We start from the raw sequence: 14,131 nt of genomic DNA, 5'->3' as shown, positions 1-14,131 counted from the left end.
ACCATCACTGTGATACCAAAACTAGACAAAGATACTACAAAAAAAGAAAATTACGGACTAATATCACTGATGAATATAGATGCAAAAATCCTCAACAAATACTAGCAAACAGAATCCAACAACACATTAAAAGGATCGTACACCATGATCAAGTGGGATTTATCTATAGGGATGCAAGGATTCTTCAACATATGGAAACCAATCATTGTGATACACCATATTAACACAGTGAAGAATAAAACCCATATGATCATCTCAATAGATGCAGAAAAAGCTTTTGACAAAATTCAGCACCCTTTTATGATAAAAAACGCTCCAGAAAGTGTGCAGAGAGGGAACTTACCTCAACATAATAAAGGCCATATACAACAAACCCACAGCAAACATCATTCTCAATGGTGAAAAACCAAAAGCATTTCCTCTAAGATCAGGAGCAAGACAAGGATGTCCACTCTCACCACTATTATTCTACATAGTTTTGGAAGTCCTAGCCACAGCAATCAGAGAAGAAAAAGAAATAAAAGAAATGCAAATTGGAAAAGAAGACGTAAAACTGTCACTGTTTGCAGATGACATGATACTCTACATAGAGAATCCTAAAGATGCCACCAGAAAACTACTAGAGCTAATCAATGAATTTGGTATAGTAGCAGGATACATAATTAATGCACAGAAATCTCTTGCATTCCTATATATTAATGATGAAAAATCTGAAACATAAATTAAGGCAACTCTCCCATTTACCATTGCAACATATAGAGTAAAATACGTAGGAATAAACCTACCTAGGGAGATAAAACACCTGTAGGAAGAAAAGTATAAGACACTGATGAAAGAAATTAAAGATGATACAAACAGATGGAGAGATATACTATGCTCTTGGATTGGATGAATCAATATTGTGAAAATTACTGTACTACACAAAGCAATCTAGAGATTCATTGCCATCCTTTTCAAATTACCAATGGCAGTTTTTACAGAATTAGAACAAAAAATCTTAGAATTTGTATGGAGACACAAAAGACCTCGAATAGCCAAAGCAGTCTTGAGGGAAAAAAACGGAGCTGGAGGAATCAGATTACCTGGCTTCAGACTATCCTACAAAGCTACAGTAATCAAGACAATATGGTACTGGCACAAAAACAGAAACATAGATCAATGGAACAATATAGAAAGCCCAGAGATAAACCCACGCACCTATGGTCAACTAATCTTGACAAAGGTGGCAAGAATATACAATGGAGAAAAGACAGTCTCTTCAATAAGTGGTGCTGGGAAAACTGGACAGCTACATGTAAAAGAATGAAATTAGAACACTCCCTAACACCATACACAAAAATAAACTCAAAATGGATTAGAGACCTAGATGTAAGACCAGACACTATAAAACTGTTAGAGGAAAACATAGGCAGAACACTGTATGACTTAAATCACAGGAAGAGCTTTTTTGATCCACCTCTTAACATAATGGAAATCAAAACAAAAATAAACAAATGGGACCTAATGAAACTTCAAAGCTTTTGCATAGCAAAGGAAACCATAAACAAGATGAAAAGACAACCCTCGGAATTGGAGAAAATATTTGCAAATGAATCAACGGACAAAGAATTAATCTCCAAAATATATAAACAGCATATGCAGCTCAATATTAGGAAAACAAACAACCTAATCCAAAAATGAGCAGAAGACCTAAATAGACTTTTCTCCCAAGAAGAAATACAGACGGCCAAGAAGCACATGAAAAGCTGCTCACTGTCATTAATTATTAGAGAAATGCAAATCAAAACTATAATGAGGTATCACCTCACACCAGTTAAAATGGACATTATCAGAAAATCTACAAACAACAAATGCTGGAGAGGGTGTGGAGAAAAGGGAACCCTCTTGCACTGTTGATGGGAATGTAAATTGATAGAGTCACTATGGAGAACAGTATGGAGGTTCGTTTAAAAACTAAAAATAGAATTACCATATGACCCAGCAATCCCACTACTGGGCATATACCCAGAGAAAACCATAATTCAAAAAGACACATGCACCCCAGTGTTCCTTGCAGCACTATTTACAATAGCCAGGTCATGGAAGCAATCTAAATGCCCCTCAACAGACGAATGGTTAAAGAATTTGTGGTACATATATACAATGAAATATTACTCAGCCATAAAAAGGAACGAAATTGGGTCATTTGTTGAGATGTGGATTGATCTAGAGACTGTCATACAGAGTGAAGTAAGTCAGAAAGAGAAAAAAAATCGTATATTAACGCATATATGTGGAACCTAGAAAAATGGTACAGATGAACCGGTTTGCAGGGCAGAAATTGAGACACAGATGTAGAGAACAAATGTATTGACAACAAGGGGGGATAGCAGCGGGATGGTGGTGGTGGTGTGATGAATTGGGAGATTGGGACTGACATGTGTATACTGATTTGTATAAAATTGATGACTAATAAGAACCTGCTGTATAAAAAAATAAATAAAATTCAAAAAAAAAAAAAAGAACTGTTGGTGGGAGTGTAAATTGACACACCTTTTTGAGAGGGAAATTGGGAAAACTATAAAAAATTATTTACGTATATCCATTGATAGGGTAACATCCTTTTTAAGAGTCAGTCCTATAGAAATATTTCAACATGTTTATGTGCTCTTGTGATTATGTATTTGTGTATGTATATATGTGTATAGATTTATATAAATATCCATTGTAGTATTGTTAATAATAGCAAAAACTGGAATCGATCTAATTCTCTGGGACTAACGGAATCGTTAAAAATGTGTGGTACAATTTATGACTATTATGCAAAATTTTGAAAGAATGATATTCATGATAACGTGGGAAATGAAATTATACAAGAGTATAATACAAAAATTTTAAATTCAATAGCAGAGTCTTGGTGCTATATTCCCACTCTAATACCTTTATTTTGATGAACTCTAGAAAAAGTAAATCTGCTATCATTGATTTAAAGCTAGTTGTTTTGGATACCTTACTGCCAGCTTTCAGCTTTGCTTCACCATCACCCACTTTTAAGGTCTTTGAGGAACTACATTTCCCAGATTCATCTTCTCTGCAACATTTTAGAATTTATGTTATTCAGCTATCTCATAACTTCTTTCAAAAAGCATGTGAGGTTTTTTTCAATGACTTTATTACTCTTCCTGTAAATGGTAAATTGCTCCTGAAATGTAAGTGTCTTCACGAGTTTATTACTTGCGGCTTCCTGCTGGTATTTACACAAACCTTTCAAAGGTCATTTGAAGGGCTGCTGTCTAGAGGCAACAGTGCTGAACTGGAGACACTTTGTTTTAGGTTCTTGAGAGAATTTGACTCTATCCTTCACTTCCAAAAGTAAGGACTGCATGCGCTGAACTAGACATTCTACTAACACTGGAGATGCAGAAATGAGAAAAGCGTTGCCCTTGTTCTCAAGGGGCTCACAGGCTGGCAGACATAGGAAAATAGTATCTTAACTGCTGAAGAGAGTAAAGAAGGAGAGCTAGCCAAGCAAGTAGGCTGGGGCAGTGGCAGAGATATCAAGAAATGCTCCTAGGAAGTGACAATGCTTGAGGGAGGTGAGTGTTGAGGCACGAGGAGGAAAAAGCCGAGTAGATGAGGGGAGTGAAGAGGGTTTCCAGTTAAGGAGCCAGGGTGGGGCAGAGTGACCGAGGTATGAGTAAGCATGCCCTCTTCTAGAAACTGAAATAGTTCATATGCCCCTTCTAAAGTAATAAAATAGGTCAGGGGCATGCCGTGTACAAATCCTTTGATTAACATAGAAAATGATTGACAGGAGTCGTTTGAGACAAAACAGCATGGACCTGCTCACCTAAGGGGTGATCAGAGCATCTCCCAGGCTTTGGGGCCAGCAAGCTCAACTCGGAATGTTGACTTTTCAGAAGATCTTGACACCATACTAGGCTCTCTGTCTTAGTGATCTGGCCACCGGAGTGTCTCTGTATTGTAATGATCAACACCACACCACCTATCATGAGGACTCCTGAGGACTGCCCCAGTGTCATCTCATAAAATAGGACTCGGCCCTTCACCAGCACAAAAAATTTCACTGGGTCCCTCATTTTCTACGAAGTTAAATCCAAAACCCTAATGGGATTCAAGATCCTCTGCCTCCCATGTGTTCTTCTAGGATTAAGTCAGAGAATTTGATGAGTTAGAATAAGATCTTTGGAGTTAGGCTGTTCCAGGTTTGAATTTTAACTCTGCTGTTTACTTAAGCACACATAAAACTAACAATTTCCTTAGCTGTAGTTTCTTCATCTATGACATAGGTGTAAGTTATACCACATAGTGTTGTTTTGAGAATTCAGTAGGATATATTTTTGAGTAATTAGTACAGTAAGCATTATGTGAAATGGCAGACTATGTGAGGATTTTATAATTCCCATTTTGTGTCAGACATTTTAAGTTATATTTATTTTGACTATTAGTATACTCTGAATATATCCTGTGTTTCCGGCTTTTATACTTTTGGAACCACTGGCAGGTAAAATTCTACTTGGCCTACCTCAGATGTCACTATCTTCAAGGAGTCTTTAAAAAATAATTGAAATTAATTATTCTTTTCTTATTTCAACAGAAATTGGTACCTCTGATACAGAAATAATAGTAATAATTTTGCTAAATTTAAATCCAGTAAGAGATGGTATTTTATTATTTATACAATGTCTAGAACAGTTTCAGGAGTATATTCAGTAGATTTATTAGTTTATAGTGAGCATTTGTTAATAAAATAATGATGATATTGAGAAATTCTACCATTAGTAAGTAAATTATTCTGAAATTTCAATTTATAAGTGAATTCATGTCCTTGTTTTATACACATAATGATAAAGATGTTAATCACCTAGTAACAAAATGGGAAAAGATTTTCCAAATGTGTATTTGTTTATGGAATACTACATATACCAAAGAGAAAATAAAACATATTTTTTATTGAAGACATATATAAAACATTATTATATTCAGTAATACACTGCAATCAGAAATATCTGATTTAAAAGAAGGAATTTTTAGAAATAATATTTTTCTGAAATAAGTTTATAAATTCTCTGTCTTAATGTCTTCCTTTCCCTTCACCTGATAAGACTTTTCTAAGACAACCCATTTATTCAATTAATAATGCCGTCTCCTCAAGTAATTCCATGGGGCAGGATATATGACTCAAACTATATACTATTTGTTTATTAAATCTCATTTCCTAGACTTCTGGTTTCATTTTCAAACTTAACATAAATGCTGTATCATCTTTATCTCCTAGATAAATCAGTACCCTAACTCTTAAGCAGTGAAGGGGAAATTTTGCCTTATGCTTTCTATTTTGCTTGAAATGATGTTTTTAGCATATGCCAGTTTCAGAGGCTTGAGTCATATATGATTGATACTGACCATCTTATATGATGGAGAAGCTCCTCTCCACTGAAAATATTGAGAGAAACAATGAAATGGTTCTGGCCTTGTTTCCACAGACAGTACGGTTTCTCTTTTCAAAGCACCATTAAATCTTTGTATATTGATAGAGGGATAGAGCACAGAAAAATTTTCTTACTCTTCTCACAAGTGGTTTCGCCTCCTTTCAAAATTTTAATCTATCCATTAAATACTTATTATTTTATTCTTCATTTCTTAAATCTCATAGTATTTTCAGTTTTAACCCCACTAGCACCTTACATTTAATTATTCACTAACTGTTTCATAACCCTTAGGCTCATTGGCCTAATAGAATGTGAACTTCAAGAAATATCCACCTCAGGATATGCCACAGGACTGAATGCATACAAGATACACCATGGCTGCTTGTTGAGTGTTAAAATGACCATGGTACCAATGCTCCTCGGCTGTCCTATGGATTTCGTCCAATTATAGGATAATGAAAGGTAACAGAGTCTTGGTTGTGAATAACTAAAGTAAGGAATGGCTGTAATAACTGACAATACACATAACTTGGAAAAGATTAGAAAACATGTAAATAACCTTCTAGTATTAGGATGTTTTAGCCATTCTGCACTTAAACTTCACAAAACCTACTCTCTTTTCTTGACAGATACTTTTTATTCCAATTAGGAAATAGCAAAGACCATGCAAAAGGCCAAATTGGATCCTCTCTATGTCTGATGAAGTTATAATACTGAAAAGCACACAGGCCAGAGTATCTGAGCAATGGGTTCAAGGTTTTGTATCACAACTAGTTGTTGTGGTCATTTAACCTCTCTAGTTATAGATTCCCTTTCTATAAAATGAGAGAACTGCACAAGAGATTGTACAATGCCCTAAATTCTTCAATACTTTTACTTATAAAAAAACAAAATTAAGCAAGAAGCACTATAGTTATTTCCTTCCAAAAGGAATAAGCCCTGAAAATAAATTTATTTCATTTTCATTATCTTACTAGTCCCGTTATACTTACTACTATATAGTTGACATATTTTATAGAATTAAATAATACTGTCTTGCTAGAATTTCTTTTTCTCAAGCCAGCTTTATGCCTACTAAAAATAAACAATTTGTACATGGGTGTCCATTTTATTCATTCACATTCAGTTGTCTTCATCCATATATTCACAGAGCCAAGACCAGCACTCAACACAGAGTAGCTTCTAAGTAAATACTGTTGAACATATGCATAATTACAGTGGTGCTTTTAGAGAATATCTGGTTGCTAAAGGAAAGGTCTATGACTCAGGTCAATGAAAGTGATTAAACCACATTTCATACGGTTTTCTGACATAATTAATAAGAGCAGGGAAAAAATTTTCTCTAAGGGGTAAAATCTCTAACACTTCCCTTAAGAACTGTTTCTATTGTAGTGTTGTCATAATTTTATTTTTGCTATTCTAAATTAATTTACAGTTGATGATATAAATCAATACAGTGCAATAAGAATTCATCCATATTGATATGTATATATGCATGTCTATACATAGGTATATAATTCCTTTTGATGAACCATTTTCAGTGACATATTCACCTAGGCAGCTTTTTCCCTGTATGATATTAAGCATGCCCTAATAATTGCATATCTTGAGAAACCATTTGAGGAGACAAATGATTTCAGATTTCTATTGATAGACGTTTCATCTTCTTTTTCAGTTTCACTTCAAAAGTGTACATTTCATTCACTTTTTCAGTCAAAAGTTTTTAATAGAAATATGTCTTTAAACGTTAATATGGCTGGTGAATACAAACAAGACTTCTTTTTCAACCTTTGAGAACAAGGGCATCTTGGTTTATATGACCAGTTTTACAGGCCTGAAGACCTCTAAGATTCACCTTATGAGTTACGTGCTATTTATTAGACTGTATCAAAGGATGTAACACATTTTCTTCAAGTATTTTGGTACATTATTTAAAATCAGAAAAAAATTTAAAAGGTTTTTCTAAAGTGCTTAGCCATATTTACCCCCCAAAAGATATAATCAAAGAGTCTCACTGAATTTAGAACTTTCGAATGTTTGTTGACTGTTAAAATGTTAAATATATATAGTGCATTATACATCTTTGATGGATATGGTGGCTATTACAAAGTGCAAGTTCTCCACAGAGAATACTGGCCATAAAGCACTTACTGTTAGAAGTAATACATGTTACTATACTGTGTTACTGTGTGTCGAGATGTCATTGGGGATGGGGAACCAATGGTTTGGCTTATGTGAATGTCTGGACTCACCATTTGCATCACTTGAATTTCTGATCCTACCAAAATACCGCCACTCATCACAGGTCCCCTACAACTATCCGTCATGCTGCTACTGCTCATGCCAGGCCTACCAGGACTAGACAGCACTCTCTCAGCATAGATTACACTGTGTGTGTTGGCTAACTCAGCAGCTACAGAGATACCCCTTTGGACATCGTAGATAGGTGCCATTACTGTTTCCGTTACAACGATGTTGGGCGCAAGCTGAGGATCAAAAACAATTGGAGTGGGTTGCACACATGGATCAGCAGTTCTGTAAGTCTCAGTCACTACAATATCCCCATGCATCGTGGGTTCAGGTATGGCCATTTCTGCCTGGAATTCTGCCTCTGAGAGAGTCATTCCTGAAGATTCATTAACAAAGTAATTTGGTCCTAGTAAAGGGAGGTCAGTACTGATGGGAATACAGGCCTGCTGTGAAGGAAATGGTTCAATTTCTGTGTCTAAGCAGATTTCAGCAAGAGTCCTAGATTTTGAATCTAAAGTTTCCATGTAGCTTTTTCATCGAAACCATCCACAATCCAACTGCAACAACCAATGGTGCCCACGGGAGACCCTACTCTCATGGTCATAAATGAGCAAACAATCATTTGCTGGTCGGCCTTTATCTTTGTCTGTGTAAGCATATGCTTTCTAAAATTAGAAGAAAAAATAGAAAATTATAAGTTTCTCTTCTCTTAAAATAATCAAAGAACAACAACAGTGCCTTAGAGACATCTGATCTAAGATGATCTTATGGTATGAACTGAGAAAAACACTGATTCATTGCTGTATTTCTAAATAATTGGAATTTTTAAAGGAGATCAGTGTGCATTTGATTTATAGTCTTTTGTCTCTGAGGTGGGATATGTGCAAAACATTATTTATTTAAGGAAAGATATTTAATCAACTTAGAATGGAAGCAGGTACAGAGGTGTACATAGCTCTAAGCTTCAGAGACTTATTTTATGTGGCCTGGGTGAAGAGAGCTGGACTTAGGTTACCAGGAGGAAGGCACTAAGGTGTTGTCTATTGGAATTTTCAAATTATTGTTAATGACAGACCTTTTAAGTGAGATCCTAGATACAACCCCAAAATGTAGAAGTGATGAAATTGGAAATTCTCTCTTTGAAGGGGTGGGGTGGGAGCAGAGACCTGCCAGCTCCCTTCCCCACTTGCCTCAACTGCTATGGCCCTTGGTGGGTTCCATGAAATCCCACAGGGCCTGCCCAACACCATCTCAAATCACCTGATATAATCTGACCTCTTCTTTCCTTTATAAATAAAGTAAAAAAAAAGGCCCAAAGAAGGTGAATGGCATGCCCAAGACTTAAATAGTTGTTGAATATGACTTTAAATCCACCTGTCCTTTCTCCACTGCATCATGCTGCTTTCCCTCTGGTCTGTACCAGAGTCTAAATCCTACCATTAGAAATGAACGGTTTGAGGCCTTGAAATCAATTATTCATGAGTTTAGTATCACCTTAAAACTTTGCTGTTTAATATTTTATATGACACCTCAGTAAGGGGACAGTCCCCTCTTGCCAGGGGCACAAGCTAGCTGCTGGGCTGGGTGGTGGTTGTACAAAAAAGTGACAGGAAGGAAGCACTGGTGCGTTGTGCAGAGGCTTCACCTTGCAGAGGGAGAGGCTGCGCCTTACCACCGCTGAAATCCGGTGCCTTTTTTTAATGTAAAAAACATGCTAGAGGAGCTTAAAGATGAAGGAAAAGTAAGACGTGGAGATTACCTTCTTCCCCACAAACACATCAGAAATACATCTACATGTGGAACAACTCCTACAGAACACCTACTGAACGCTGGCAGAATGATATATCCGAAGAGTCTTTTGGATTTTTAACTACACAGTCATTTAATCTGACAATAATGATAGTTTTGTTTCTTTTTTTCCAATCCCCATAACCTTTCCCCCCTACTTTTGTACCATCAGCGAAATATTAAACAAAACTTTGATAGTGAACATCACTATTTTATTTCTCTATTTCATAGAGAAAGCATTTAATATTGTACCATTAGGTATGATATTTATTTTGGGGATTTTATAGATAGTCTGTATAAAGTTAAGAAAGTCTTCTCTACTCATAATTTACTACGAGCATATGTTTTAATAAACATGTCCTATATATTGGGAAGATTATATAATTTTTCTCACTTAATTTGTTTCTGTGGTGTATTACATGGATTTAATTTTCTTATTTATTTATTTATTTATTTATTTATTTTTAATTAGTTTCTGCTTTATAACAAAGTGAATCAGTCATACATATACATCTGTTCCCACATCCCCTCCCTCATGCATCTCCCTCCCTCCCACCCTCCCCATCCCACCCCTCCAGGCGGTCACAAAGCACCGAGCTGATCTCCCTGTGCTCTGCGGCTGCTTCCCACTATCTATCTACCTTACGTTTGGTAGTGTATATATGTCCATGCCTATCTTTCGCTTTGTCTCAGCTTACCCTTCCCCCTCCCCATATCCTCAAGTCCATTCTCAAGTAGGTCTGTGTCTTTATTCCCGTTTTACCCCTAGGTTCTTCATGACATTTTTTTTTAAAATTCCTTCTATATGTGTTAGCATACGGTATTTGTCTTTCTCTTTCTGACTTACTTCACTCTGTATGACAGACTCTAGGTCCATCCACCTCATTACAAATAGCTCAGTTTCGCTTCTTTTTATGGCTGAGTAATATTCCATTGTATATATGTGCCACATCTTCTTTATCCATTCATCCGATGATGGACACTTAGGTTGTTTCCATCTCCGGGCTATTGTGAATAGAACTGCAATGAACATTTTGGTACATGTCTCTTTTTGAATTATAGTTTTCTCAGGGTATATGCCTAGCAGTGGGATTGCTGGGTCATATGGTAGTTCTATTTTTCGTTTTTTAAGGAACCTCCATACTGTTCTCCATAGTGGCTGTACCAATTCACATTCCCACCAGCAGTGCAAGAGTGTTCCCTTTTCTCCACACCCTCTCCAGCATTTATTGTTTCTAGATTTCTTGATGATGGCCATTCTGACTGGTGTGAGATGATATCTCATTGTAGTTTTGATTTGCATTTCTCTAATGATTAATGATGTTGAGCATTCTTTCATGTGTTTGTTGGCAGTCTGTATATCTTCTTTGGAGAAATGCCTGTTTAAGTCTTGTGCCCATTTTTGGATTGGGTTGTTTGTTTTTTTGCTATTGAGCTGCATGAGCTGTTTATAAATTTTGGAGATTAATCCTTTGTCAGTTGCTTCATTTGCAAATATTTTCTCCCATTCTGAGGGTTGTCTTTTGGTCTTGTTTATGGTTTCCTTTGCTGTGCAAAAGCTTTGAAGTTTCATTAGGTCCCATTTGTTTATCTTTGTTTTTATTTCCATTTCTCTAGGAGGTGGGTCCAAAAGGATCTTGCTGTGATTTATGTCATAGAGTGTTCTACCTATGTTTTCCTCTAAGAGTTTGATGGTTTCTGGCCTTACATTTAGGTCTTTAATCCATTTTGAGCTTATTTTTGTGTATGGTGTTAGGGAATGATCTAATCTCAAACTTTTACATGTCCCTGTCCAGTTTTCCCAGCAGCACTTATTGAAGAGGCTGTCCTTTCTCCACTGTACATTCCTGCCTCCTTTATCAAAGATAAGTTGGCCATATGTGCGTGGGTTTATCTCTGGGCTTTCTATCCTGATCCACTGATCTATCTTTCTGTTTTTATGCCAGTACCACACTGTCTTAATTACTGTAGGTTTGTAGTATAGTCTGAAGTCAGGGAGCGTGATTCCTCCAGCTCCGTTTTTCGTTCTCAAGATTGCTTTGGCTATTCGGGGTCTTTTGTTTTTCCAAACAAATATTGAAATTTTTTGTTCTAGTTCTGTGAAAAATGCCAGTGGTAGTTTGATAGGGATTGCATTGAATCTGTAGATTGCTTTGGGTAGTAGAGTCATTTTCACAATATTGATTCTTCCAATCCAGGAGCATGGTATATCTCTCCATCTATTTGTATCTTTTTTTTTTTTTTTTTTTTTTTTGCGGTATGCGGGCCTCTCACTGTTGTGGCCTCCCCCGTTGCGGAGCACAGGCTCCGGACGCGCAGGCTCCGGACGCGCAGGCTCAGCGGCCATGGCTCACGGGCCCAGCCACTCCGCGGCATATGGGATCCTCCCAGACCGGGGCAAGAACCCGTATCCCCTGCATCGGCAGGCGGACTCTCAACCACTTGCGCCACCAGGGAGGCCCTATTTGTATCATTTTTAATTTCTTTCATCAGTGTCTTATAATTTTCTGCATACAGGTCTTTTGTCTCCTTAGGTAGGTTTATTCCTAGATATTTTATTCTTTTTGTTGCAATGGTAAATGGGAGTGTTTTCTTGATTTCATTTTCAGATTTTTCATCATTAGCGTACAGGAATGCCAGAGATTTCTGTACATTAATTTTGTATCCTGCTACTTTACCAATTTCATTGATTAGCTCTAGTAGTTTCTCGGTAGCATCTTTAGGATTCTCTATGTATAGTATCATGTCATCTGCAAACAGTGACAGCTTTACTTCTTCTTTTCCGATTTGGATTCCTTTTATTTCCTTTTCTTCTCTGATTGCTGTGGCTAAAACTTCCAAAACTATTTTGAATAAGAGTGGTGAGAGTGGGCAGCCTTGTCTTGTTCCTGATCTTAGTGGAAATGGTTTCAGTTTTTCACCATTGCGGACAATGTTGGCTGTGGGTTTGTCATATATGGCCTTTATTATGTTGAGGAAAGTTCCCTCTATGCCTACTTTCTGCAGGGTTTTTATCATAAATGGGTGTTGAATTTTGTCGAAAGCTTTCTCTGCATCTATTGAGATGATCATATGGTTTTTCTCCTTCAACTTGTTAATATGGTGTATCACATTGATTGATCTGCATATATTGAAGAATCCTTGCATTCCTGGGATAAACCCCACTTGATCATGCTGTATGATCCTTTTAATGTGCTTTGGATTCTGTTTGCTAGTATTTTGTTGAGGATTTTTGCATCTATGTTCATCAGTGATATTGGCCTGTAGTTTTCTTTCTTTGTGACATCCTTGCCTGGTTTTGGTATCAAGGTGATGGTAGCCTCGTAGAATGAGTTTGGGAGTGTTCCTTCCTCTGATATTGTTTGGAAGAGTTTGAGAAGGATGGGTGTTAGCTCTTCTCTAAATGTTTGATAGAATTCGCCTGTGAAGCCATCTGGTCCTGGGCTTTTGTTTGATGGAAGATTTTTAATCACAGTTTCAATTTCAGTGCTTGTGATTGGTCTATTCATATGGATTGAATTTTCTAATGTTAACCCAGCCTTGTGTTTTCAGTTATAAACCCAGATTTGGTCATCATAATTTTGATATAGTACTAGATTCAGTTTGTGAATATTCTGTTTAGGAATTTTCCACCTATGTTCATGAGTGAAATTGGCATATAGTTTTCCCGTCATAGCTAATCTTGTTGAATTTTTTGGTCAAAGTTATGCTAGCCTTCTTAAATGAGTTGAGGATTGTGATGTTTTATTCTCTTTTCTAAAAGAGTTGTATTAGATTGAAATTATTTCCTCCTTGAGTGTTTGGTTCTTAAGACAGTTTGAGTAAATTGTACATTTTACTATGAATTTCTCCATTTTATTTAAATCTTCTAATTGATTTGCAATGTGTTGTTTATAATAGCCTCTTATTATTTTCCTAATATCTGTGGAATCTATAGTTAAGTCCTATTTTAAAGGATTCTTGATATTTTAAATTTGTGCATTCCCTTTTGTTTTGATCTAGTATAGTATACTAGGTATATGAATTTTATTGGATTTTTATTTGATAGTACATGCCTGATGTTTTCAGTATATGAAGTGTTTTAAGGTGCTTTTCTGCATTCTGTTGTTTCTCCTGGTTTTTACTCATGAAATTTAGTTGGATTGGTCCCTGGGTTACCTTGAATGTGCTATAGTATTCTCTTTCTTCCTTCCTCATGTCTATGGGGTCAGGAAGTAAAGATGACATCTTTAAGGAGTCTGTCTTTCAGCTTTGACTCACCTACTGACCAGTGATATGGAACAGGTTTCCTATAAGGATGTTCTCTCACAATTCTATAACTTGCCTACATCACTGAATCTTGAAAGACTGTGTCATTTACTTTTAGAGAAATCTGCCCTCCACAGGAGATCTGGAGGAATATTAACTACCTCTAGAACTTCCTAGTTTTGGTCCACATTTCAGTGTACTTAGCAGGCATTGCGTGTGTGTGTGTGTTTGCTTTTTGAAGGTGGATTGTTATGTTCAACTATTATTTTATTTATTGTTATTTTATTTCATAAAGTTGAGTAGAGTAAAAATATCTTGACTCAACTATCATTAATTGGAAATCTTCATTGTCTTCATTTTTATCACATTTGTTAGTTTTTATTGTATAGAAGTTAAAATATCTTTTTATTTTA

The 14,131-nt window shown here is 36.3% G+C and overlaps 1 protein-coding gene across 1 annotated transcript; it reads right to left on the bottom strand.

Annotated features, from left to right (window-relative positions):
• Positions 1 to 7,585: 7,585 nt before the first annotated feature.
• Positions 7,586 to 13,697, bottom strand: LOC132502489 (desmoglein-4-like). Its single transcript, XM_060118363.1, is given in 4 exon segments — positions 7,586 to 8,212; positions 8,215 to 8,275; positions 8,277 to 8,347; positions 13,629 to 13,697. Coding segments are annotated over 4 exon segments (828 nt in total).
• Positions 13,698 to 14,131: the final 434 nt, after the last annotated feature.

The sequence above is a fragment of the Mesoplodon densirostris genome, chromosome 15, assembly GCF_025265405.1.
Source record: "Mesoplodon densirostris isolate mMesDen1 chromosome 15, mMesDen1 primary haplotype, whole genome shotgun sequence".
Lineage (NCBI taxonomy): Eukaryota > Metazoa > Chordata > Mammalia > Artiodactyla > Ziphiidae > Mesoplodon > Mesoplodon densirostris.
The sequence above is the reverse complement of the archived record's forward strand: the minus strand, read 5'-3'. Positions and strand labels throughout refer to the sequence as shown.